The sequence below is a fragment of the Aspergillus undulatus genome (assembly GCF_047715775.1).
Source record: "Aspergillus undulatus strain CBS 261.88 unplaced genomic scaffold BDV17scaffold_16, whole genome shotgun sequence".
In the NCBI taxonomy this organism is placed as follows: Eukaryota; Fungi; Ascomycota; class Eurotiomycetes; order Eurotiales; family Aspergillaceae; genus Aspergillus; species Aspergillus undulatus.
Genome location: NW_027396620.1, coordinates 208,471 through 234,236, shown reverse-complemented (window position 1 = coordinate 234,236; position 25,766 = coordinate 208,471). Strand labels below are relative to the sequence as shown.

The window sequence follows — 25,766 nt, the reverse complement described above, 5'->3', positions numbered from 1 at the left end:
CCAGGAATTTGCTCCAGGACCTTTTTTTGTATTTTTGATGACGTGATAAAAATTTTTTTGAATGCGCGAGTGTCGTTGGTAGTTACTCCCCGAAGGTCGTCCGAGCAGGGGGTGGTTTAGACTAAGAAGTTGATATAGGAATGTTATCCAAAAGCTCGACGTTGCGAGCTAGGCGCCCAAGAGTAGGTTCTTTGATATCAACAACATCATATGTAGTCTTTCCCCACAATCGAGCTGGAAGAAAAAGCCGGACGTCTCCCAGTCCTGCATTGATGCGTTGCCTGGATTGAACTTTGTTTCCACTCACTATATCTCGAGGGTGTACGGTATACATTTACCTCAGGTGAAGGGCGGCCTTGCATTCGATCTTCAGATTCTTTAATTGAGCACACTATCTATATTGTGTCCTACGGTGGCAATTGAGCATAACTCACTAGATACTCCTATAGAGGTTTGCCAGGATCAAAAGTGTGGGTCGTTCACCAAGTCAGTGTAGTCGAAGCCATATAGTTATCTGGGACTGAGAGTGAGTAGCGATAAGTCGAGGCCAAAAGTCGCAGGGGTATAGAATGTGAAACTCCAGCCGCGAGTTACATGTTCATTAAGCTGGAAAAAAGCATTATAGTATGAACCTCTGAGTTACCATAGGGTTCAGAGCCATAGCAAGAAAGAGCCACTCTCCATGCGGCAAAACATAGAAAATGAACCCTCTTGTCTCGAGTTGAGTATCATCTAGGCAGCCTACTCCTGTCCTGAGATTGAATATTACCGTACCCCCTGACAAGCCAAAAGTCTCACTCCCCGAAAAGAAATACCCGCTTTATCACCCTCACCCTCACCCTTTGCCCGCACCCGCGCCAACTGCTTGCCCCGTATCGCTGCCCCAAACATCTTCAGCACCAGAGACGCAGGGCTGTCTTCGGTCGATCCGAGTTCCTCCAAGCGCGTTACCTCACGGTAGATAACTCCATTCCCGTAGAAGACATCTGGTTATCTTTCGCTGTCTGTCTTTGCGGGCTCAGTACTCATGCTCGTGCTCATTTCTAGTTTCTGTGCTAGAGACCCTCCCGGTTTTTCTTGTTGACCTTGACTAGAACGTCTCACAGTGTTGGATTCGAAAGGTCCATGTTCGATTCGAGATTTCGCCTAGTCCCCCCGCGTCTCTCACAATGGCAATCACAGCCAGACCTGCACCTATCCATACAGTAGTACCCAATCACATACAAAGCCTCTAGACCCAGCTGAAACCACTCAACCAAACACGCAACCTCCTGCCCCAGCGCCTGCGGCGCAACAGCCCTCAGCAAAGAAAGAGGCAAGGCTAGTTCCAGGTCCGCAAGGTCAATCGCTATCCGTCGCGCGTTGCGCAGCGTTGAGCTCATTTCGGGTGTCCAGGGGTACAGCAGTATATCTGATAGAGAGCTCTTGAAGACGCGCGGGGCGTAGTCCTCGTCTGCGCTGCCGTTTGGGTCGAAGGTTCCTAGGTCGTAGGGTAAGGCAGGGCCGAAGCGGAGGTGGAGAAGGTCGGTTTGGTTGTCGTAGATTATGGATCTGGAGGGGTCTCGTGCTGGGAGGTGGATGGTGTTGGAATCATGTTCAAAGGTATTCCCACGATCTGGTGGGGATGGCTTGGAAGCTGGAAAGAGCGAAAATGCCTCAGAGCAGCTTTGGCGGAGGGAGTTTGCGGCGAGGTATGAGGATGGGTCGAACGTAAGTCCGGTCTTTCTGTCTTTAGTGCGTTGATGCCTGTCGTCGCCCGCTATATCCTTGATTCGGTCTATCGTAACATGATCGAGAAATACACCGCTTGGTTCGTCGTCAGCCATGCCCAGCTTCCCCTGTGCGAGCGAGTACCTCGTACGAGAAGGGATGCAGACATCGAAGGCATAAATACCAGGTCCTGGCGATTGGGCTTCCTTCCAGACGTGGGAATTGAAGGAAGCGGTCCATTTTGACGACCATTGTATAGTCAGCCCTAATCGACTGACGAAGTTTTCTCAGGCTGTCCAGTTAGGGGAGGATAAGGATAGGTAGATATAGGGGAACTTGGAGTTGACGGCGTGGGATGCAATGGGACCTGAACTCAGCCCTACAGCTTATAATAGAACTGGGTACGCTATAGTCAATTGGCGCTGCAGGTTGCGCAAGGTGCTTCCGGAATGGACGATGGAATGGCTCCCGCCTGGGATGAGTGGTGATTTGCTAGACCTAGCTGGCTTGTCCTCGCTCAGCCTCAGGAGTACAAAGTACAGCTGGTCTGACATAAGACGCCGAGATTTGGATTTACCCAGTTGGATTCCAACATACGGTGTATTCCTGCTAGGTATCTAGACATATTCCTGTTGTAGATCAAAGAGACTCGGCGACCAGAACCGCCTTGGGCTGGTAGAGCTCCTCCAGATATCTCTCCTCCAGATATCTCTCCTCCATATATCTCTCCTCCTCGTCACTCAAGACTTTTCCTACAGCACAAATGGCCTGTTCAACACGCTCAATTTTACTGAATCCGATAATCGGACTCGCAACCCTCTTATTGATCCACGCCAAGGACACATGAGCCATAGGCCGCCTTCTCTTCTCAGCAATCTCAACAACCCGCTTGATAATCGCCAAATCCACCTCGTTCACCCCAGACGAAGTCGCAGGTACCCACTTCATATCGGTCACTGCTTCCTCCCTCACACTCCTAGCCGTCGACCCGAACTCCACCGGCGCCCTGGCCAAATGACCCCTGCACAGCGGCGCTCAGGGGATGAGTCCGACGCCGGTATCATTACAGAACCGGCTCATCTCGCGTCTTCCTCACGATAGAGAAGGTTATACTGGTTCTGCATGCCGACAAACTTCGTCCAGCCGTTTTTCTCCGCGGTAAAATGGAGTCGCGCGAATTGAGTCGCCCACATACTGCTCGCGCCGATGTAGCGGACTTTTCCGGACTTGACGAGGTCGTGCAGCACCTTCATGGTCTTTTCGAGTGGCGTCGTACTGTCGAAGCGGTGGATTTGGAGGAAGGTCGATGTATTCTGTGTCGAGGCGTTTCAGTGATGCATTGACCTGGTTGAAGATTGCGGTTCGCGAGAGGCCGAATTGGTTTTGGTTACTCGGGGAAGACTCCAATTTGTCGTGGGCGAGGAAGGAGAGGATTTCTAGGTATTGTTAGCGGCTAGGCTATAAAAAAAGAGAGAACCGAGGGGTAGGTTAGGGATCCTCAGAGACGCCCCAGAAACACTTGGTCATGATGACCACCTTCTCGCGTGGGATCGAGTACTTCTTCAGCGCCTTGCCGACTATGACCTCCGACGCTCCATTGCCGTATACATTGGCCGCGTCCCAGGTATTGATGCCGCGGTCGTACGCTGCTTTGAGGAGCGGAAGAGCCTGGTGGTCTCTTGTTAGCGATATCCTTACAAAACCATCTTGTATGTAACCCACCTCCTCTTCTTTAACAGGCCAAGGCATAGACTTTGACTCGCTGAGACTCATACAGCCGAAGATGGGCACTGAGACCCTGAGACCACTGTTGCCGAGCCGGCGATAGTGGACTTTGGATTCCTGAACGGACATGGTAGACATGCTTGATGACGAGTAGAACAGCGTACTGTAACAGAAAGTCACAGAGAGAATTGGTTTTAAGGTGCTAGTATAGTAGGGTCCATTGCGGCTTTTATCACCGTAGCCGTCAAAGGGTCGAACACGCAAAACATCATTCGACTCGGAGAAAGGGTTTGGATTTGGTTATCCCTTGGATGTACCGGTGATAAGGTGAGTGCTTTTCTCAAGCAGAACTCACCTCTAGGTGTCTATCATGAGGGCTCTGTAATGAATGATTGGGTATATAAAGTCTTGAACAGGCCGGATAAGCTGCGTTGGCTGCGCCGGGGCTAGCTATGGGAGCGGAAAGCGCGCGGGGTAGACACGCAACTTAGATACTCAAGAATCTAGGTCAGTTATATTCAATTAATCTGGTTGCTGTACGAAACGTGATAGACCACTACACTAAGCGGCCAATAATCAGGCGTGCAGTACTATTCCCTAGGTTTACTTTGAAGGTGGAAAATAGTTATCTGACACATTCTGGTAATCCAGTTAGGGGTCGGAGCAGGCTGACACTCCTACTACCTTAACTAAGTATCAAATAATGCAAAATAAAGGATTATTGGCCGCTTAGTGTAGTGGTCTATCACGTTTCGTTTACATAAACGCTTACATAATCAGTCAAACCTGATTATTGCGGTATTGTGTGTGTATACCGAAAAGGTCGCCGGATCGAGCCCGGCAGTGGTCATATTTTTTGCTGGTTGGTTATTTTTTTTTTTTTTTTTGTTTGTATCTCCATCTGGTCATGCATTCATTATTCGCTACCGAAGAGGAGCAAGAACAAGGTACGCGGGGATAAATGGTGTCACAAAGACAGTTATTTATCTTGCGAGTGGAGGAAGGCTAGCACTAGCAGGACCCCCAAAGACTTGGTTGGACAGATCGATGTGGAAAGATAGCTTATGGGGAGTACGAGGAGGAGGTACGCTAATTCTCTGGGCTGTCCGGGGGCGAGGGTAGGATGGTACGCGAACCGGGGCGGCGGGGGCGAGGTCATTCCTATTAGCATCGTGATGCCGTAGTCTGGTCCATGACCGCAATGAACGTAACCCGTATGCCAATCGCAGGTATTAACCGCTTCAATGAGACTTTCCGATACAATTTGAGACGTGCAAGCATGGGCTCCGCTCCAGGCATTGGGGTACGCGAGTACGCTGCCGTGATAATACACAAGATTACCCTTGAATGAAAAACCGTCCTCGCAAAGACCAGCTAAACTGTCAGCTGCTTTGAATGAATTGTCCTCGCTGCCCAATTCTGCGTAAGGAGCGATTCTTGATCCGTGTCGAGGCTCCGTATGGTTTTCTCGCTGTCGCTGGGCAAGGCGCTAGCAAGACTCATGGAAATGAGACTTGAGAGGGTGAGGGTGAGTTTTACCATGGTGTCTTCTTGTCTTGTCTTTTCTATCTAAAATAAAGTGAGGTCAATATAGAGCAAGCCAGCTGGGGAGGCGCGGGTGGTAGGGCAAAGTTACTTAGAAGCCGCGTTGATGAAATGAACTCTGTCTGAGAGGCCGTGGTCAAGTCTTGCGAAGGTTGTGCACTACATGGTTAGGACATGGACTGCGAGGAGAACTGTCCAGGCGTGAAGTAGTTCAAGTCTGACCGCCAGAAGGAAACAGCATATCATCACTTAGCATTGGAACCACACCCCGATGCATTTCGTTGCCACCGAATAGCGTGGTTTCCATAGGAGTGCTGGACTCAGGTCTGCAGTTAATAGTTATAGCAACATAGAGACTGTGGTTTTGTTTGGGCTTCCTTTGTACTCCGTAGTAGTACTTGATAACATGGGTTGGTTTGTGGTGGTGAAGAGGTTTCCGGAGGTTCAAGATCCAGAGCTCGTGCTGAGCGCCTGATCATGCGGCCACTTGCTAGCAATTCTAGACTTTATAGTTAGCGGTCTTTGGTTCTGTATCATATGCTTCTCCTTTGGTTTCAACAGTGGATTATAGAGCATGGTACTCCACTAATCAACCCCATAATACTAATCTAGTAGAGGATATCTGAGGTTCGCGATGATGATAGCGATGTCTCATGACCTTAGCCAAAGCTCCAACGAGCCCTCGCTCTTCCCCTAAAATACAAGCATCTCGTTTCTATGCTGGATTGCCTGGAGAGTTCAGCACCCTATTTCATCAATCTTTCTCCACGTCAAGATAAGATAAATGTGTCAGAGTGTTCAAGCTCCCTTAACCATCGAATTGCCGGCTCTTCCTCATCCTTTCCCAGCGTCAGAGTGGATCAGCTACGTAACAAGAGTTAGCTCATGGCCTTTTGTGGCAATGATGCAACAGAAGCGAGATGGGTTCATTCAACCAGAATCAACCATTACATTGGCTCACGGGAATAAGGCGGTGGTGTCTCCTCCCTCTCCCTTTCTATCTCCCTCCCCCATCCCTACTCCGGTACCGTGGCGGTCCTGTACCAAACCCGGGAGCTGGATCTGGAGCTGGGCCTGGGCATGGAGGTGGAGGTGGAGGTGGAGGCGGAGGCGGATAAAGCTCCTGGTCTTCACCCCTATCCCGAAAAACTCTTCGATTTATTCGATCTCGTCTAGGTGATGGCCTGTTCACCATCTCTATCGGCCCATCTTTCCATAACCACCTGCGGTATAGGTGGCACGCGACCCAGGCTACAGCAAACCCTATGAAAGCGTCTACCCCAATCAGGACCCTCTTCCACAACGCCAGTCCACTACCTTTCGATCTGGGCTCGAGGGAGAAAGACCTCGATGGAACACTGGCAGAGGCGATGCAGTGCTCTGCATTGTGTACCATGACAGGTAGGCCCAGTTCAAATCGAATGTATCGCAAGCGAATATATCAGTTGCTACAGCTGCGGCGATCTTGCCTGGGCGATTAGCATACAGTACTATGATCTTGGAATTATGGTTGCTGTGGTAGGGACCATACAAATCAAAAGCACACTATTAACCATACTTGGTATGAACATCAGAAAGATGGAGACTCAGAAATCAAGGCTTGATTTCGGCATCCTTTCCTGACATGGAGAGTCGTTTTATTTATATTAGGTACGCCCCAGTGACGGAGCACAACTAAACCAACTCGAACCATTGGGGAAGATTTAGCCCCGTACCTCGTGCACCCAACAAATCGACGATCGAGATCGACTGATGCTGTTGGCGCCCGGATGGGTTTTTATCGAGGCTGTACTCTGTGCTCTAGTCTACTCACAGCTCAGACGCATCTGCATCTGAACAAGTAGGTAAGACGCCCTGCGATATTGCTATCGGACATATAGATACGTTCGTTTCGGAAACAATTCAGATGCTCTGAATATATCTAGCTCAATTTATTACACCGGATCACACGAATAAGGGGGCGGCGGCGTCCCTGCCCTTTCCATTGCCCTCTCCCTACTCCTATACATCGGCAGTTCCGGACTAGTAAAGCCTGGAGCTGGAGCTGGGAGAGGGAACGGGCTCCTGCTCTCGGTCACGGTCACGATTGAGTTCCTCTCTTCCAACTGAGTCCGAAATCGGCATATCCATAAGCTCGATGACCTCATTCTTCCTTTCACGTCGTCGTCGCCAGAACCTGCGGGCCAAAATCCAGATCAAACCAGCGCCGAACGGTGAGACCATACATGAATAGGCTTCACTCCCCAGCCTTCCAGCCCGCCTTTGTCGCCGTTGTCTCTGTGCTCGGAGTTTGGCTCGGACTCCTGACTCGGACTCGGACTCTACTAGTTCAATGCCGAAGCAGTGCTCCATGTAACATGATACGTACTCAGGGCCCGAGGAGTCCAACATGTCCCAGGTAAAATCCGCAGATGACGCGTTTACGTCCCTAGTTGATTCTATGTTCAGGTGCATTCTCGTGAAGATGTTGCTTTCAGCCGCTGCAGCTGCAACTGCCTTGGTTAGATGGTTAGGATGCGGTACTATGGTGGTCGAGTAATGGAAGACCGTACTTATCAACGGTATAGTCTCGGCCAGGACGACCCATGTCCGGATCATGTGATGCTTCATGGCGACTGATTGCGAGCATATCGAGACCCGAGGTGTTTGATGCAAGAGCTTGAAGATAGCCTCGGGAAGGGAGTAAGGAAAGAGAGTTACAAATGTCTTAATCTTCCGGCGGGCACGACCACGTTATATACGCGCTGTGGTGGAACACCATAAGGGTTATTGGAGGAGATTTGGCCCAGATGAGACTACCTTAATGGAGCTACGAGGACTTGTGCAGTCTGGCTAGTCAAGCACGTTCAAGCATCAGATGCGGCTATGTTGCGCTTACAACATGTGATGGGTGAAACTCCTGGAACCTTAGAGTAGTACATCGTAGATAATAATCAATATTTGAGATTGGGGATTCCTTTACAAGGCCTGTTCTGTCTTGTCATAGGAAGTTTCTTCTCTTCGTTCTAGTTTCTGGCAGCATATAGCGGTTAGTAGTTGGTCCCGTGTAAATGCTCTGTTTTAGCCGCTGCTATCCGCTGCAACTCAATACGGCCGCCTGAAGAGATAGTATCCATCTTTCAACTATAGTCCTAAGTTGCTCTATTATACTAGAGCTATGGAATCGACAACATGAGCAATGTTGCAGCTGTTACTACTGTCAGTCGAAGTATACATTCCCAAACAGGCTTAGCGCCCCACACTCAAAACCCAGCCGGGCTCCAGTCCGAACTCGAAGTCCAACCTCATCATCTTCCGAACAGAACACCTCTCCGCGGCTGTCACTCAAATTCCACTCCCCCTCGCAGCCATACCAATCCATTGTTCCCAATCAACGACTTTCTGAGCTCCCGAAGCTCAAACCCGCCAACAACATGGTCGACATCGTCCCCCTCTCCTCCTACCCCTCCTACATCGACCTCCTCCCCGCAATCCAAACCTGCAACATCACAAACCTCCCCGAGAACTACTTTTTGAAATACTACCTCTACCACGCTCTCACCTGGCCGCAACTCAGCTTCGTTGCTGTTGTGCGGCCGCGCGGCGGGTATAAAATCTCTAATAATAAAAATGGCGGAGCAACAGATATCTCAGGCCAGTACCCCAAAGTTGTCGGGTACGTGCTTGCCAAGATGGAAGAGGAGCCAACGGACGGCGTGCAGCACGGCCATATTACTAGCCTGAGCGTGATGCGCACGCATAGGAGGTTGGGGATTGCGGAGAGGTTGATGAGGATGTCTCGTGCGTTCTTACCCCCACCCTTCCCACGATACATCAACCACCAGCTAATGTTAAATGTTTTTGGTGAATAGAAAGAGCAATGGCCGAATCCCACCGCGCCCAATTCGTCTCCCTGCACGTGCGCGTCTCAAACACCGCCGCCCTCCGCCTCTACCGCGACACGCTGGGCTTCCAGGTCGACAACGTCGAGAGCAAGTACTATGCCGACGGGGAGGACGCGTATGCGATGCGCATGGATCTCTCGGGGATGTGGCTTAACTGGGAGGAGATTGAGAAGAAGGATCGCGCGCGCCATGCGAGTGATGAGAAGGAGTTGGATGAGGGGGATGAGGTGGGCGAGGCTGGGAAGAAGGAGGAGAAGGATGAGGAAAAGAAGGTGCGGGTTAAGGTGGGACGGAGTTTGGGGGTTGGGGAGTTGGTTGAGAGAAGTGAAGTTAAGAATGCTTCATAGATTTGGGAACTATGTATGGGGTGGTGTGTGTGTGATGGCTTCATTGCGGCTATGTAGGCGGCTGTATTTACTTCGCAATACCTTGGAGAAGAGGAGATATAAATGACGAGTATAGATAACAAAAATCCAAAAATCGATACAAATGGTCCAAACACCTTCATATTCACATCAGAAACATTGAGAAATTTCAACCTCAAACATCAGTCGCTAAAGAGTTTAAGCACGCTATTTGATTTCCTTGTCAGCTTTCTTTTCTTTTTCCTTCTTTTGGGCATCCCCTTCGTCATCCGAGCTGGCACTGGGCGTACGGATTGAACTAACCGCGCTGCTCTCAGACGCAGCATCATCATGACCTCCAGGGCTGGCCCGCTGCGTCGAAGATCGGGGACCCGCAACCTGCTCCGGAGCATTTTCGCCATCGCGGCCACGGCCACGACTACTCTCCAGCTCAAGATTCTGCAACCGCTGTTGCAGTTCTAGACTCGATGACTCCGCCGTAGGTGCAGCCTGACTCTGACCCTCTCTCGCCTCCCGCTCCCGTTCCCTCGCCCTCCTCTCCTGCCTCCTCCTCCCCCTCTTAACCCTCCTCCGCTCCCTCTGCTCCTCCCTCGCCCGCTTAAGCACGTCCCGAAACGCCTTCCTCGTAGCCCTTAACTCCTCCTTCGCCGCTCTTCTTTCCGCCGCATTCCGCTGCCGATCTGCTGGACTCTCCCACCGTCCCCAACTACTTCCGTTCCTTCCTGAACCAAACCCATGTGAAGATTCACTCGCGCGCGAACTAGACCCCCACCCACTCCGCAACCGATTCGCCATTGTACTTGTCGTCGTGCGATTCGAGCAGTTCACGCGAGCCTGCCGTTTCGATTCGCGGAGTGCGTCGAGTTGACGACGGAGTTCGACCGCCGCGTCGTAGAGGTCTCTGTCGTGGTGCGCGTCCAGGGAGAGGAGTTGGGCGCGGACGGTGGCGAGGTCGGAGGAGGATAGGTCCGATGTTGTGCTTATACTTGAGATTGAGGAGAGAGAGGAGTCGGAGGTTGTTGAGGAGGTTGAGGGACGGCGGTTCAAGGGGAGGGGGGTTCGAGATTGGGGTTGGGATTGGGTTTGAGATTGAGATTGTGGGTGGGTTTGTGCTTGGGTTTGAGTTTGGTTATGGGAGAGTTGACGGGGTTGTGAAGTGGGTTGTTCCCGTTGCTGCTGCTGCTGCGTAGCTGTAGCCGTTGCTTGTTGAATAGGCATAGTTGTAGTCGTAACTCCCGTTTGCTGTGCGTTTTGCTGCGTAGGATTCGGCGTATGACTAGCAGGAGGCTGAGGATACTGATAAGGATAATAAGGCTGCTGCGGCGGGTTCCATCCCGAGAACCCAGATTCAACTTTCCGCGACCCAAGCCCAGCCTGCTCTTCAATCCAGCGGCCATGCGCCAACGCCTGCTCCTCGACTTGCCGTCCGTAATGCGATGCATGAGCCGTAATCTGGTCTCCGTACTGCCACGCCTGCTCCGAGAGACGATCACCATAAACCTGAGCCTTCGCCGCGAGGTTCGAGAACCAACTGAGCGGACCGCCCTTAAGGCTCGAGCTCTCCTGCTGCTGCGGGTACTGGTTGCCCCAACCCCATGCCGGATACTGCGGGTATGGGTTCTGATACTGATGCGGGTTTGCAGGGTGAAAGAATCCAGACCCTTGCTGCGGGGGAAACGGGGCCGGCATACCGGGATTCGGATATCCATATGGAGCTGGTGCTTGGCCGGGGAACATGGGTTGGTTATATCCGGCTGCAGGATATATATTAGGCGGGAGGGGATGGCCCCTACCAGCCTCTGGCGTCTGCCCGGTACGATTCCCCGACGCGCGCGTCGCAGCCGGATAGCACCGCGGACATAAAGGCGAAATAGGCGCAGCCCTGGGATCCGTCACGTAGAAGAACAAGATGCGGACGGCGCGCGGCTCAAAAAAGTACTGATTCCACTCCTTCATAACCGTCGCGATGCGCCGTTCCCGCTCTTCATCCGTCTCCTGAGGCCGGTCTTTCCTGTCCCGTCGAATCTCCGCCCTCACCTGCCGCGGGAGCTCAGCGGACGAAGACGCAAGGCCGAGGTGCGACGGAAAAAGATGCCGCAGGAACATGTCCCAGTCCTGCTGGGCGATGTTGTCCATCCGCGGACTCCAGCATCGCGGACGCCGCGGGAAGTCCTTTGCCTGGCTGCGCGGGTAGATGGTCATATGGTGCTCTAGAGCCTGCTCGCCATGCTGAACTTCAGGAGGAGGCCGTTCAGCAAAGTAAGCCGCGGCCGAGGAGAAATGGGCCGGCAGGGCCACAGAAGCAGCTACATGTGCAGCAGCAGCAGCAGCGCCGGCTCGGCCATGCAATCGTGCATCCCCGCCGCGGAGATGAAGGAGGCCAGGATTTGCAGCCGACGAAGAAGGTGCATTTCTGTTGCTGGCTGATGGCGCCAGCAAAGGGTCCACGGCGGAGTATGGCGGCGGAGGCGCCTCTTCAGGGTCCATGGCGGGGAGCGGTAATCCCTGAAACAGAACACAGGATCGCTTGATATGTCACTTATCGCGCTAAAAGGTGCCGTACATAGTGCAGAGTTTCTAAGAGAGCAGTGTCCAGCCCACTGGGGAAAGCGTGCTGGGAGAGCACCCTGGTCTTGTAGAGGGTAGTGGGCAAGGCAGCAAGATTAAAAAGGCACGCGGCGAATGGTACGTTCCACCAACACCGCTCGACCAGAGGCAGCACCGTAACTGGTTCCGATCCGCTGAGGTATTCACAGTCGGATTAGGCCGCAATACGACGAATTACGAGCCAGTCGTGGGAATGCAAGAAGAAGTCGAGATGAAGCTCTCGAGGATGGTGGACACTGCCACTCATTGGTCACGGGGCTGCCGCTCTCCGATTGGCCGAAGCACCGCCACCGGGCTGTAGGGCTGAACTACTGAAACACTCCATAGACATTTATACAGCAATTAATCGATTATCGGTCTATATCCTATGTGCATGGTATTTATCAACAGCCCCAACGCCCTGCAGTGTTGTATCTCTTGTAGAGCAATGAGAAGTACTTAGATCAATCCCATGCATCTCCCCACCCATCATCCTCGTCCTCATCCTTCGGCTTCGTATCAATCTTCTTCGCAGGGGCAACAACCTTAGGTTTTGTCGTAACGCTAGGGCTTGTCGTCCGCGCTGTTGGCGTAGCTTTAGAGCTACTCAGCCCCTTAGGCAAGGGTTTCTTTGCTTTCGATTGCGCCGCAAGCCAGCCCGCAAAGTCCGGTTCCCCGCCGTCATCGTACGGAACGGGACTTCCTTTGGGTTTCGATGTAGCACTCGTAGGTGAGATTGTTGTTGTTGCCGACGGGGCATTGAAGGGGTCTTCGTCGTTGCCCCATCCGTCTTTGTCGCCGTCATCCATGGCTCCCCATGCGTCGTAGACGTCGTCTGCCGGTTCTGGTTCTTCTTGTTGTACTGGTGCGGGCTGCGCGGACATTGAACGGCCCAGTGGTTGGACTGATGGCCGTAAGATCTCTTTAGCGGGGTTTAATGGTGCTGGTAATGATGACTTGGCCGGTCGAGGTACAGACGCAGAGCGCGCTTCCTTGGCTGGTTTGGTCGCGCCGGCAGTAGGCTGGATATCGCCATCAGCTGCTGACATCTTGTTAGTGAACGATGAGATGGCCCATCCTGCCCAGGATTTGTCGTTGAATGTCCCAATGCGAGCAGCATCCTGGGGTGCGTCTGGACTGGTTGTCGGCGGGAGGACCGTGTCGGCCATGGTGTTGCCGAACTTCCGGACACGTTGTAGGTATAAGTCTAATGTCTTGTTGGCTTGGTCTCTTATTAACCTGCGGACAGTTAGTGGTATTATTGGCAATGTTGGTAACCAACGCACTTTTCTCTGTCAAGAAGAGCAGGACATATCGCCGGCAGAACCTTAGTGGCGCAATCATCTTCAGAGAACACATCTAGTGTTGCAGAAAGCGCCAGCAGACCGGCATTCCGAGCATGTACAAACGGATCCCGAAGTGCACGTGTGAAAGCTGCGACAAGAACTTTGGCTCTTGACTATGAAGGATTAGCATTGCTCGCGCTTGAGTGTTTATTACTTACTCCCTGTCCCAGGTTCTTCGCAATCTTTCCCAAACAAATCGTGGTATTTGTTCGAATACCCGGCTGTTCGTCGTTGGCAGTCCGCGCTAAGAACTTGAGAAGTTCGCCATTGATTGTCCGGTCACTCAGCTTGTTAATAAGAGGCAAGACAGCCTTGACTGTCTGTTCTCGGACAACGGGTGCTGCGTCTGTGAAACCGGAGGTCTGCATACCAACCATTAGCACAGCCCAGATGCGAATAAATGACAAACCAACCATCTGAGGGAATATCTTGTCGTTGACTATCTTCTGAGACAGATTCTCAACCATGACGGGCAGGTGATCCAGAAGGCATACTCGGATCGCTCGATCAGGGTTACCGAACAGGCGAACAATAACCGGCGTAAGTTTAGCATTGAACTCGTCCTGCGATAACTTCCCGCCTATTTTCAAGATCGCCGATAAAACCTTGGGACCGCCGCCGCCAAACTCGACGGACTTTAGTAGTTCTGGGAGCACCTTCATCTTGAAAAAGTCCTCTGGGAAGTCTTCCGACAAATTCTCCAGCTCGCTGAGTTGGTCAGCAACGAAGCTCGAATTGTCTCCATAGAAGTCACTCACTTGAGAAACTCTTCCCTCTCAGCGTCACTCTTCAGCCCTAGACTGTCAATATCATCCGTCAGCCGGATAAGCGGCGTCTCGAAGAATCCGCCGCTCTTCTTCCCTTGCTCTACAAAGTGCGCCGGGCTCAGTCGTAGTTTCGGATTGGCCGTTCCGAGACGTTTATAGCTGCCGTGCATAGTAGGTGGAATGTTTGTTGTCTTGCCGACCTGGTCTCCCGTGAAATTGCCATTGAAGACCTCATACACTAATATTGCAAGGCCGTATGAATCAACTGCTGTGAGGGGATGTCGTTTGATTGCGTCCCATCCACCTTTTACAATCTCCGGCGGAGTGTATCGAGCGGCGTCTGGTACTAGACTGCCGTATGTCTGCGCCTCGTCAGTATCCTCACGCAACAGTCTTTGACGTAGGGTTCCGTTGACTGACATATATAATTGCCTCATCATCATTCATTGAGCTCAGTATATCGAATCCTCCCAGCTTCCATTCGCCACTCTCACTCGTGTATACTGATGATGATCGGACGGCACCGTGGACGGACGCAGCATCTCCGTTGATGAACTTGAGGGTAGACTGGAGACGCAAACCCATCAGTAAGAGCTGAAGCAGGATTTTTCTCAGAAAGCAGCACTCACCGCTACCGTATACAACCCCCATTTCGACGTTTCCTCGCTCAAACTCCTCCGCTTCACATTCCACGAAAGGGGCGCCACTCGTTCCGTCACGATATATATACTCGTGTCGGTCTAAACAGTCTCTATGAGCATTGTCCCGGAAACAGCAGCCAACAAATCAGGCGCAAGTACCTCGATCGTATCCAAAACCTTAATCACGCCGGGATGTCTTAACGTTCGTGATTTGCGCACAGCGTTCTTCGCGAGCGGCAGCCGGGACTTATTCGCGGCGATGTAGAAGGTGAAAACACTGCATGCGGAGCCGTCTTCCTATATTGGGCAAGGCCAGACAGCATTATCAGCGCTGTGTCCGTAGCGAGAGTGACCGCGGAGCGATCAGGGAATTGTTGTAGTTGGGCTGGTTGCATACCCGTTTCGTTGCATTATGGAGCGTCCAGATTGAGTCGGAGATGTCGACTCTGTCGCCTAGCGAGTAGGGAAACGAGCTGCCCTTGGCCATCGCAGATGCGACGGCGGACTTAAGGAAATCCATTGCGGCCGTGGAACGGTCGTGTTGCCAGTGGTAGCTTATTTGGGGGTTGCTGGCTGAGTTGGTCTTTTCGGAGACCCTGCGACTCGAGGTCGGAGGTCCGCTCGGAGGTGGGATGGAGATTAAAGGTGAGCGGGTGAGAAATGGAAGAGTTTAGTGTCGCGACAACTTCCAAACCTCAGTGAATGGTCTTCACAGAAAATGAAGTAGTAGCTGTGCTGGTTGTCTATGCAAACAATGGATGGACTCCGAACCCCGCCCCCGATCTGGTCTAGGGCGTCCCAAGGTGCCCACTCACTGTCGCTGTTTTGTCGCGTCCGTCACTTTCTCCGAGCCTCTTCTCTATACATCTTCTTTCTCTTCAAGCTCATCCTCCAAGATGTCCTACACAATGAAACTATCCAACGGTACGCGCTAACCCAACCAATCTCAGCTAACCGCCATCTTCAACTCCTCTAGCTCCAGTAAGTACGCATTCCTCATCCCCCTCTAACACCATCCACCGCACCCATCCCACCAACACAACACAACACCTCTCCAAAGATGCGACCCTGGTAAAAGGTCAGACCGCGAATTCTCGACGACTCTTCCCACCGAAGGAACACCCACAAAACTCAACAACGGCATCCTTCAACCCAAACCCAACTCAGTCCAGAATCCCCTCACGCCTATCCTTCCTCGAGAATCCTCCCTCGTCCCCTTAAGTCCATCAACGACGTCCACAATCCCAGCAGGCACATTCTTATAAAAGGCAAATAAGGTCCTAGTCGCAAGACCCACGACCAGGAGGTTTACCTTTACCTTGGGAAGAACTGTGTACAGCAAAACAAGCAAACCTCACCAGCCGCGATCTGGGGTTTCTGGTCCGCTTTTCTCCATGAGGAATTGCAGAAACTAATGGCTGCGGCGGACATGGTGGGCCATTCTTTCCGGCTACCAAGTCACGGCCTTTGGTCCTTTCACGTGGGATTGGTTAGTGGGTAGTATGTATGCACATACATACATACTTATATACTGCGGGATTGCTGGGCCCTTGTGGACTGGACTGGGACTCGTTGGGGTGTGGTGAATTAGGGTTGGATATGTGGATTGTGTTGCGGAATTTGGCGCTGGGTTACGTGGTTAGGGTGATTGTTCTGGTTTTGAGTATGGTTTGTACCGCGGCTGGGAAGGTTGAGTCTTGGTGAATGATGACCAGAATATAAACTGAAAAGACCTGAGGAGATTGCTTGCTTTTATATTGCACTCTGCACATATTATTCATGTTAAGGCAACTTGCTAACGAGCAGCAACAGGAGCGCAACCTCGACCGCTTTGACAGAGGATGGTTGGGAGGATAGATATTCTACAGCATGTACTATAGGACAATCAATCCTTTTCAACAACTTGAAGTACCATTCAGCTCCTGCTTTACTACTATCGACTCCTCTTCCCGCTTCCCGCTTCCCGCTTCCTCACGCTTCCTCACGCTTGCAATCCACACCTGAATACATGACTTGACTTTCAATCCCTAAAAGCCTCAACCGCTGTCCTTGCCAACTCAGAAAGGTTACATGGTTTAGACAGCTGCAACCCAGCACATAGCATTGACATAGATCAACCCAGAGAGTTCATATTCTGATAAATCACTGCCATGATCCCAGTAGAACATAGACTCACACGAGCGCAAGCATCTTGATCGAATACGAGCAGAGCACCAATCTGGATAGAATGACTATGACTACCTTCGCTGAACAAATGCACTCCCGAGCCTCCTATCATACGCTTTCGAAATTCAACAAGGCCATACTGGAAGGATGAATCTGTCAATTTCGGCTGTCCATGTCAGTGAAAGCTTGACTAATGGAAAACAAGACAGTCTCACCGATGGCAAATATCGCGCCAGTTCTAAGAACATGGACGGGGCGTCCACAGGCCAACGTGATCGAGTATGCGCTAGGAATAAGTTCTAAAACGAGGCAGACATCCTGCGAAGGACGCAGCCCCAGGGCTAGCAAGGTTGCTGGCTGGGTCTCCGAGCGGCAGAGTCGAGACCGTTGGCGTGATCTCGAAGGCTATGAGGTAAGAAGGCCGTTGAGATAGGTCTATTTATCGAATCATTCAGATTCGTCTGTCTCCTGAGCCTGGCCTCCGTTCGAGGAAGGGGGTTGAGCAGCCATAGGAGGGGGCATTTGAGGCAGCTGGTTAAAACCGTTACTTGGTGTGCGGTGCTGATGAGGAGGGTAGTGATGTGCCTGATGTGGGCTAGACTGGAAGTGTGGTTGCTGTTGGGGATAGTTGCCGCGGCCCGGATGCACTAGAAGTTCATTAGCAAATGCGCATTCTGACTCCTTATACTACCACACGTACTATGACCTGGCTGCTGTCCGGCATACATTGGCTGCTGGTGCTGGCCAGGGGACATATACATGACGTGTTGCGGAGGTTGACCGGGTTGAGAGTTCTGATGCATCATCATAGGGGCGCCGCGGCTGGGACTAGGGTAACCGCCGTGTGGCTGAGGCGGCGGAACATGGGGATAGGCGTGTCCTGGGTTGGGCGAGTACATTTGCATTTGGGGCGTAAACGGAGCCTGAGGAACCCCCATGTAGGGGCCATTGGAGGGCTGCTGCGCCATCATGGGAGCTGACATGGCACCCTGTGGGTTGACAAATTGAGGACCCCCTTGGTAATGTCGCATATGGACCGGCTGTGGTCCGCTTGCATAAAATTGAGGTACCGGCTGCTGCCCGAACGCGAGCTGTGCATGTGGTGCCATAGGTGACGGGTACCCATGCTGAAGCCTTGGCGACGGGAACATTTGGGATGTGGATGCAGATATCTGCATACGGTGTGGATCATCAAAGTGAGGAGGCCCAGAGCCATGATGTTGCTGAGGGTGAAGGTGTGGCCCATGGGGAGGGCCAGAGACAGGAGGCATGCTTGGAGTTTGCTGGAACTGATAAGGCAGGTGTGGCTGGTGTGGCATCTGTGGGTTCGAGGCAGACCGCTGCGGGGAAGTGGGAGACGATCTAAACATGTGCACATAGCTCCTTTCTTCGTCTCCATTGGTGGCAACATTCCAGGTTGGAAGAGTGTTATAAGCAAAAGGAATCCCGCCATTGGAAGTGAAATCCCGCTCGGTCTGCTCTGCACTCTCCTTCTTCATGCGCTTGATCGGATTGAATTGATCCTTAAGGGACGGACGCTCGGAAATAGGACGCGGCTTCTTACCGTTCAAGAAGTCGGGCGAACTCTTAGCGCGCGAGTCAGGCTTATTGAAAGCCAATGCATTCGACGCGCCAGGTGTGAATGTGCTGGCCGCAGGGTTCGGCTTGAATTCCATAGCCTTCACATTAAACTTTGTTGAAACGGAAGATGTGGGTGTCAAAACTTTGGTGGGGCTAGAAACATTCGATTGGTCGGTAGAGGGCCCAGCACGCGGTTCTTGAATAGGTAACGGGGTAGGAACGGCCCCTGCAGCCGCTCCCTTTCGCTGCTGGAGATTGTCGGCAAGCCGATGACCGAGCATACCTGTTGCCTGGCGGCCTGGGTAGAATGGTTGGTGCTGGACTCGCCCTCCGGGGCCACCCTGAGGGCCAGTTGGTGGGTACCCTTGACGGCCACGAGGATAGGTAGGACGGTCCGACGGTGTCTGCGAAGTTGTTGCGCCGCTTGCCTGGCGTATAGGCAACTGGGTCTGATCTGCAGTCTTTTTCTGTTCGACAGCGGCTGCTGGAGGAGTAACATCAGGAGACTTCTTGTCTTCAGAGCTTTGCTGAGCTCGTTGAATAATGGCTTCCTGTTTATGCGGATCTTTGGCAAGAATGGGCACTAGATCCTTCGGGACAGGAGTCGCAAGCTTAAAATTTCGAGAGAACTTCAACAACTCATTCAGCTTAACTGAACGATCGTGAGCCTGCTGGTTTTTACGCCGTTGGTCCAACTTGATTCGCTCATTGTTTGCGAAAACTCGGAATCGGTCCGCGACCTCGACCTCGTAGTTGATCTCGGGAGGTGCGCCCTTAGCGGCAGCAGGTGTTGTGGAAGATGCTTTGGGGGGAACAGCAGCTTTTCGCTCTGCGTCGACAATAGGGCCCGCATTGGTCGCGGGTGCTGCAAGTGGCTGTTGTGCTGGAACAGTCTCCTTCGTCGGCTGCGCTGCGGGGACGGGTTCTTTGGTGGTGGTCATTCGTTTGCTGGCGGCTGTGTAAGGGGGGGCGATTGCAGTAAGGTGGTTGGCGTTCCGGAGCGCGGGTGGGGTGTATTTGTTCGGCTGGCCAGAAACCAATGGCGGGAAGTTTTTCTCGTCACGACGAACACCACTGTATTTATCTTCTTCATCGCCGGCATCGACTTCTTGGAGCCCTCGTTCCTCTCTAACATGTGCATTGTCCACTTCACTAGTCTCAATTTCACGAGCAATGCGAGCTGCCTCAGCTTCTTTTTGCTTGTAGGTGGGGTCCGAACGGTCGATGCGGGTAGTGTAGAGATCCTCATTGTAGCTGCTCGTAGCACCAAAGAGTCTGGCGTTGGTTTCAAACTGGTCCCAAGTCTTCGAGGGCTTGGTGGTACTTTCAAGAGACAAATCCGTGTCCGCGTCAGCTCCAGGCTCCCAGCGCTTCAACGTTCGCTCTCGAATGGCGATATTTCCGGAAATATCGGTATCTGTCCTGAAACCAGTGGATTCTCCTGAGGGAAAATTGCCGTTAATAAATCTCAATGCGAGATCGGGAGGGAATTGGTTGAATTATCTGGAAGCAACCAAAAAATAGAGCAGTAAGAATTAAAATATACGTACCATTAGACTTTGCCAAAACGTCAGTCGTGGTGACATTCGGTACATAAATATCAACCACATCGTTCAAGTTGAAAGTCATGCTGTGTTCTGGTGCTACCCCGAGAAAAGGACTGGCGACGTCGCTTACTCCGTTGCTTCGGTGCTGATCATGTTTCGATTGTCTTTGTGTCATCTTGAGCGTTATTGACGAGTCGGTGGGTTCGAACGATGAGGAGGAGAGTATTCCGGTGAATTCCTCGCCATTTCTCGTGGTGACGAAAGCAGTGAGCCCCTAGTCATTATGAGTATGCTTCATTATTATTTTTCAATTGGAGTGGTGATGTGCCGTACAATGAAGCTAGCGGTCAAGAATAGCAGGCGGTCATTTGCGTGGTTGTCAGGAGTGTTTGACTCCTTCGCGGGAGGTTTAGGAGATGACGATGGCTTTTGGAACATGTTGCCGTTCTGTTGAGAGAAGGAAGGCCGCTGGGTGATAGGGTTTGTGCCTTGGGTCCAGGCCTTTTGAGAATTGCTACGTCTGCAACAAGTAGCCGTTAGCGAGAATCCCCATATATAAGAAGAATCCAGTTGCGTCAGGACACGAGGGAGCATAAAGAATAAAGGCTCCACGCAACAGCTCTTTAGCCACAATGCATGCGACACGACAGATACAAATCTGGCTCTAACAGCATGTAAAGTTGACGATGCATCGGGAGTGTGGCGGTGAAAGTGAAGCAATGAATAAGGGTAAAAGAGTCGACGAGGCCGAATTGAGGCGCCATGGAGGACAACGCAACGTACCTTTGCCCGCCGTCCGCTGGGCTACCGGTCTGTCGTCTGCCGCCATCCGACGATTTATTGGTAGTTGTCCTCAGGGAAGGCCGAGAGGCTGAATTCTGTACTGATGCATTTCCGGAAGCACTGTTCGCAACGGGAGCGGAGTTGACGGTGGAGGAAGCCATGGTTTGGCTCGGATGTCGAACGAAACGCAGCTCACGTCGTGGTACTCAGCACGACGTAGAGCCTCAGATCAAAGGTCGACGGAGGTCGTGACGATGAAAGCAACACACCGCCTGCGCAAATGGGGCGCGAGGAAGTGTTGCAGGTGGACGGGGATGGAAAGAGGGGGCGGAGGGGTGGGAGAGAAACAACAAGTGTGGGCGACTCTGGGTGTGGGTGGAGGAAATGCACACGACGGGTGTTAAGCTCAAGGTGTGAGGTCACGGGATCTGGGAGCGACGGTCTGGAAAGGAGCCCCAGGGAGAAAAAGAAGGAGAAAACCGAGTCTTGACAGCGAGAATAGAATGTCCGATGGAAAGAATCAAGGTATGGCGAAAATGCAAGCAGTAAGAAAAGCGAGAAATAGCAGCGACCACAAAGAAACAAACAGGAAAGATGGACACAACAGATGAAAGTGCGGACTCTAGAGCTACCAAGAGGGTGAAGTTTAGGTGGGAAAGTTGGGTGAGGTGGAGGTGGAAGGGTAAAGGCTAAGGTGATCCTGCGATTGAGTGGGACCACGGCTCCGAGCACAAAGCCCAGACGCTCCTTGGTTCCTGGCAAGCACGGCTTCACTTTCTACAGTGTAGAGTCTACATCCTGCAGAGGACGCGCGGTCTATCAGCCTCAACAGGGCCAACAAGGCTTTGTGCCCTCGCTTAGGGTAGTCACAGATGACCTCGTTTCTTCCTATGAATCACATACCCAGGTGAGAGGTCCCCAGCTGGATATTTATAGAAGGCCGGGATATATTCCGGAGTAGATAGTAGATAGTAGTCTAGCTCCGATAACAGTTTAGGTAGCGGATCGTATTCTAGTGTCCGACCGTCGACGGAGGAGAGGGGATCCATTTTCTTGCTATGAGGGATCGGGGATCTGGATCATGGCGCAAGTGACAAGAAGGCTGAAGAATCCAATTGTACATCAGTCTGTATTACTCGGTTCTGGTGGTGATTGGTGCGCATGCAAGGCAGACAATTATGCCCATGACCCAGGGGTGAAGCATAGCATGACTAAGGAAAATACAGAAGTGATGAAGTATTGGCATAAATTACACTTGATGAACAGATTCAGATCTTGAGGTGTGATCAAACCTGATCTCTCTTGTGCAGGACTGTTTCCCTGCATCTCCTCTGTAGATCAAACAAAACGATGCTGACTGAGGCCTAAGGCCAAATGGGGGTGGCTGGTGTTGTATGTGATTGGGCGGGCCGGGGACTGGTGCCTCAGGCGTTTATCGCACGTCGTGACTTCAGCCCAATTAATATGTAGCCAAACGCCTATCACGGCCTCTGCTGATTCCTTCTTCCTCGCCGACCTGCTCTTCTATCTTGCGTCCTGGACCCCGTACATATCGCCGGTTTCTCACGAGTCTCAACCTTGCATATTTTTCTTTTTAGCGCTGCGTGTAAATATTCTTCTTTCCTTTCAACCACCCCTACCCGTTCTGGCCTGCGCTGTTCGAGCTCCCTTACACCAAGCCTCCCGCACAGTCAGCCTCCCCCTTCTCGGTTCCTGGTCCCCCCTACGTCGGCCTCGAAATAAATAGCCCCTTTTCGCCTCTGGCCTGCGTCCGTTTCGATCTTATATTCACATAATACTCCGACCTCGTGCGCACATGCAGTCATCAGCGAGCAACTCCTCGCGCTCCACTCGAAGCCCCTCCGCACAGCACTTTTACTCTGCATCGGAGAGCAGTACAGATACCACCATGACTTCGCAGTCTTCTGCACCGCGCAGCTCATCGAGCTCAGCAAGATCCCAGTCGTCGAGGAGTGCAGTGGTAAGTTTGGTCTTGATTCGTCCTTGCCTCCGCTTACCCTGGCTAACTGCTAGATGTGTCTACAGCCGAATGGACAAATATCCCAAATCGAAAAAAGCGTTACGCATCTACTCGTAGCTACGAAACAATTGCTAGAAACATTAACCCAATGGTCGCGTCGTCAGGTATCTGAGAATGAGGTCTCGGACGTTTATGTACGCTTGGGATACGAGTTTAATCTTGCCAGTCGTGCCTTCAATGCCATCGGAGTGGATGTTTCAGATCTGGGTCCCGTGCCTGACCTCCTCCGCACAATCCTCGAAGATACCTTGAGCCAAACGGCCTCACCACAAAGTCTTGATGTTTACCTTCCTCGAATCCGTGATATCATCATCAATCTCCTCCACGGCTTGAAGAGAAAGCAAGCGCGCCTGAGATCTCGGCAGCAAAAAGAAGACGGCAGACCGCTGCCTGGTCGACAAGCAAGCGCGGGCAGTGTGACGGGTGAAGCACCCGCGTCGTATGAAGATGCTCCGGGACCCGCGTCTCCGAAACGCCCCGGCCGTACACGATATGATAGCAGTGGATCTCTGGAAGATAAGCTACACGCAGGCTCTCGATCCTCTCCCGATATCAAGTCGGGTAGTTACTCGGACCGAGAGGCATCTCGACGGGAAGCGCAGAACGCGTTAACTCAGCCAGCACAGCAAGACAGCGAGACGAGTTCAAGGGGCTCTACACTGGCGTCCTACCCTCCACCACCGCCGCCACCTAAGCAGGATGACGCCATCGGTGCTCTGCAGCGAAGTGGAGAACTGGAGCGTCGCGCATCTCGGAGATTTTCTGCGTATCAAATACAAAAACATTTAGGGGCGTCTTCCAACGGGGTTCCTGTCATTCCAACCCAGAATTCGCCTATTCCCAATCGAGGCCGTGACGTTCGAGAATCGCTCAACGCCGTGCGCAAACGCGGGTCATATGTCCATAGACGACAACGCTCGACGAATCGATCTCGTGGTAATATCGACGATAAAACTGCTCAACCGCAACAACCGCCAGCTGGCCATGGATCGGATGAAGACCTTGTGAAGCCCCGAGTTGAAGCACGTACGGAACACTCGACAGACGGCTCAAAGCCCACTGACAATGAGTCCCCAGCCGACAAAGACGTACCGAATGGTGTTGGTGAACTACCGCCCATGCTTCCCCCAATGCCCCAAGAGCCATCCCTCGCAGACGCTTTTGAGCCGGTCAAGAATGTTGAACCCAGCACTAGTCAAGGACCAGAAACGCCAAAATCAAGCCATCGCCAGCCGAACGCTGCCGCTGTGACTCCGCCTCAATCTACCCAGTATTCGCCCGAACAACCGTCCCCTGGTAAGGAGCTTACTTTGTTTCTACAGTATAGGAGCAAGATCAAGAAATACGTGCTTCCAGAAGGTTCAACGGGCTTGACGATAGGGAGACTGCAACTGGCATTTATAGAGAAGTTTGCATGGAATACGCACAACAACGGTGCAGACTTACCTGAAATTTATATTCAAGATTCTATCTCAGGTATTAGGCACGAGCTTGAGGATCTGAACGATGTAAAGGATCGCTCAGTCCTTGTTCTAAACGTTGACGCTCTCGACGAAGTCAAGAAGCATTTCGACGACGAGTTCGGCGGCGTGCGACGTCTCCTCGAGGGCGTGAAGGGAGCCTTGGATGGACAGGGTAGTATGATGCAGCGAGTTTCTGATCGGCAGTTGGATGCTGTCAAAGAAATCGCTCGCCTCGCCGCTGCACCTTCCGTTCCCGCTCCCAGCGCTCCTGCTGCGGGAGAGGCCTCACGAGCCCCCATCTCCGGAAGCGCCAGCCAGATGGCAGAACTCTCAAGCTTGCGACGCGATCTTGCGGTACTGCGACAAACGTACACAGACTTCTCCGCGGACATTGCTAGCTCAATGGGCGCGATACGATCCAAGGCAGATACCGTCAAATCGTCAGCTGTCGACGCATCCGTTCCGTCGTTCGAAGGCAATGCGGGCCGCGCACGGATCAGTCAAGGAAAGAAGGAACTTGCCGAGGAATCAGAGCGGCTCGTCGCGCGTGTCGATGACCTACAAGATCTTATTGAGGATTTGCGGAAAGACGTGGTCACTCGGGGAGTCCGGCCTCTCCCGAGACAACTGGAATCCGTCGGCAAGGACGTTAGCACTGTAACCAAGGAGATTAGAAAGATGCAAGACTTCCTCCAGCGGGAGAAGCCAATTTGGACCAAGATCTGGGAGAAGGAGTTGCAGCTTGTTTGCGAGGAGCGCGACCAACTCACCATGCAGGAGGATCTTGCAGCTGATCTGCAAGATGATCTCGAAAAGGCGGCCCAGACTTTTGCTCTTGTCGAACAAGCAACCAAGCAACAGGCCATGGCAAATGGCAACAATGGCCCTACCCTGCGGCACGTCTCGCGAAACGTGGTGATCGATCCGGCAGTTGACCCTGTGAAAGCAAAGGACGGTGTCTTGGACGAAGTACGAGCTTTGCAGCCCAACCACGAAACCCGTCTAGAAGCGATTGAAAGAGCTGAAAAGGCTCGACAAAAGGAGTTGGAGACACGTCGTGTCGGTCTTTTCCAGAAGGAACTCGGCAAGTTTGTTGAAGAGGGAAGACTGAAGAAGAGCGGTGGGTTCGAAGAAACTGAGCGACTTCGCCGAGTCAAAGACGAACGCAACCGCAAAGAGATGTGGAACATAGCCCAAGCTCGTGCAGCTGAGATTGCAAAGGCGGAAGCGGAAGCGCAACAGTCCTCGACAGCAGAGGCAGAGGCATCCGAGAACGCCTCGCCCGAAAACACAGAAGAACCAAGCTCACCGAAAGGAAAGGCCCCGGCAGCAGACGATGATAATGCTGGCGAAGAGAAGAAAGAGGAGGAAGCCCCAGCAGACAGTCAGAAACCAGAGTCGGAAAATTAAGGAACCGCATCAACTTGGGCAGACACCTGCCGAACCTCACGTCGTGATCAACGATGCTCTCGTCGACCCCCGCTCATTTACTTTCTTTTTGTGAGCTATCTTTCGTTCTGGATTTTTTTTTTTTTTTTTTTTTTTTTTTTTTTTTTTTTTTTTTTTTTTTTTTTTTTTTTTTTTTTTTTTTTTTTTTTTTTTTTTTTTTTTTTTTT

The 25,766-nt window shown here is 52.1% G+C and overlaps 7 protein-coding genes and 1 non-coding gene across 8 annotated transcripts; 3 read left to right on the top strand and 5 right to left on the bottom strand.

Moving 5' to 3' along the window:
* Positions 1 to 990: 990 nt before the first annotated feature.
* On the bottom strand, positions 991 to 1,826 carry BDV17DRAFT_290097 (uncharacterized protein; the record flags this gene model as incomplete). The annotated part of the gene is made up of 2 exons (XM_073761818.1): positions 991 to 1,090; positions 1,225 to 1,826. The coding sequence occupies 2 exons, from the start codon at positions 1,824 to 1,826 to the stop codon at positions 991 to 993; spliced, it is 702 nt and encodes a 233-aa protein (XP_073616949.1).
* A 523-nt stretch (positions 1,827 to 2,349) lies between these two features.
* On the bottom strand, positions 2,350 to 3,573 carry BDV17DRAFT_280986 (NADP-dependent oxidoreductase domain-containing protein; the record flags this gene model as incomplete). The annotated part of the gene is made up of 5 exons (XM_073759961.1): positions 2,350 to 2,744; positions 2,807 to 3,023; positions 3,055 to 3,111; positions 3,217 to 3,378; positions 3,433 to 3,573. The coding sequence occupies 5 exons, from the start codon at positions 3,571 to 3,573 to the stop codon at positions 2,350 to 2,352; spliced, it is 972 nt and encodes a 323-aa protein (XP_073616948.1).
* Positions 3,574 to 4,158: 585 nt separating this feature from the next.
* On the top strand, positions 4,159 to 4,285 carry BDV17DRAFT_t69. The gene has a single exon. It is a non-coding gene; the product is annotated as a tRNA-Val (tRNA).
* A 3,999-nt stretch (positions 4,286 to 8,284) lies between these two features.
* Positions 8,285 to 9,324, top strand: BDV17DRAFT_48954 (peptide alpha-N-acetyltransferase complex A subunit ARD1). Its single transcript, XM_073764620.1, has 2 exons — positions 8,285 to 8,760; positions 8,832 to 9,324. The coding sequence occupies exons 1-2, from the start codon at positions 8,394 to 8,396 to the stop codon at positions 9,209 to 9,211; spliced, it is 747 nt and encodes a 248-aa protein (XP_073616947.1). The 5' UTR covers positions 8,285 to 8,393; the 3' UTR covers positions 9,212 to 9,324.
* BDV17DRAFT_259905 (uncharacterized protein) lies at positions 9,248 to 12,021 on the bottom strand. Its single transcript, XM_073757484.1, has one exon. The coding sequence runs from the start codon at positions 11,714 to 11,716 to the stop codon at positions 9,437 to 9,439; it is 2,280 nt and encodes a 759-aa protein (XP_073616946.1). The 5' UTR covers positions 11,717 to 12,021; the 3' UTR covers positions 9,248 to 9,436.
* A 175-nt stretch (positions 12,022 to 12,196) lies between these two features.
* BDV17DRAFT_259900 (COPI-interacting protein CEX1) lies at positions 12,197 to 15,281 on the bottom strand. Its single transcript, XM_073757483.1, has 9 exons — positions 14,967 to 15,281; positions 14,729 to 14,866; positions 14,558 to 14,668; positions 14,349 to 14,495; positions 13,920 to 14,290; positions 13,575 to 13,869; positions 13,320 to 13,523; positions 13,102 to 13,274; positions 12,197 to 13,054 (listed from the first exon to the last, which is right to left on the bottom strand). The coding sequence occupies exons 1-9, from the start codon at positions 15,087 to 15,089 to the stop codon at positions 12,280 to 12,282; spliced, it is 2,337 nt and encodes a 778-aa protein (XP_073616945.1). The 5' UTR covers positions 15,090 to 15,281; the 3' UTR covers positions 12,197 to 12,279.
* A 1,901-nt stretch (positions 15,282 to 17,182) lies between these two features.
* On the bottom strand, positions 17,183 to 20,807 carry BDV17DRAFT_280982 (putative PAB1 binding protein (Pbp1); the record flags this gene model as incomplete). The annotated part of the gene is made up of 5 exons (XM_073759960.1): positions 17,183 to 17,382; positions 17,436 to 19,757; positions 19,867 to 20,137; positions 20,197 to 20,383; positions 20,647 to 20,807. The coding sequence occupies 5 exons, from the start codon at positions 20,805 to 20,807 to the stop codon at positions 17,183 to 17,185; spliced, it is 3,141 nt and encodes a 1,046-aa protein (XP_073616944.1).
* Positions 20,808 to 22,555: 1,748 nt separating this feature from the next.
* Positions 22,556 to 25,560, top strand: BDV17DRAFT_280981 (formin-mediated actin nucleation enhancer; the record flags this gene model as incomplete). The annotated part of the gene is made up of 2 exons (XM_073759959.1): positions 22,556 to 22,627; positions 22,693 to 25,560. 2 exons carry the CDS (start codon positions 22,556 to 22,558, stop codon positions 25,558 to 25,560), a joined length of 2,940 nt encoding a protein of 979 aa, XP_073616943.1.
* Positions 25,561 to 25,766: the final 206 nt, after the last annotated feature.

What these genes read in the sequence shown, in the direction of transcription:
- BDV17DRAFT_48954 (XM_073764620.1), top strand. Translation starts at nt 8,394, where the DNA reads ATGGTCGACATCGTCCCCCTCTCCTCCTACCCCTCCTACATCGACCTC. An exon ending in GAGGTTGATGAGGATGTCTC is followed by an intron (nt 8,761 to 8,831) that starts GTGCGTTCTTAC and finishes TTTGGTGAATAG; the next exon opens with AAAGAGCAATGGCCGAATCC.
- BDV17DRAFT_259900 (XM_073757483.1), bottom strand. Translation starts at nt 15,089, where the DNA reads ATGGATTTCCTTAAGTCCGCCGTCGCATCTGCGATGGCCAAGGGCAGC. An exon ending in AGGTTTTGGATACGATCGAG is followed by an intron (nt 14,669 to 14,728) that starts GTACTTGCGCCT and finishes GAGACTGTTTAG; the next exon opens with ACCGACACGAGTATATATAT. An exon ending in ACAAGATATTCCCTCAGATG is followed by an intron (nt 13,524 to 13,574) that starts GTTGGTTTGTCA and finishes GTTGGTATGCAG; the next exon opens with ACCTCCGGTTTCACAGACGC.
- BDV17DRAFT_259905 (XM_073757484.1), bottom strand. Translation starts at nt 11,716, where the DNA reads ATGGACCCTGAAGAGGCGCCTCCGCCGCCATACTCCGCCGTGGACCCT.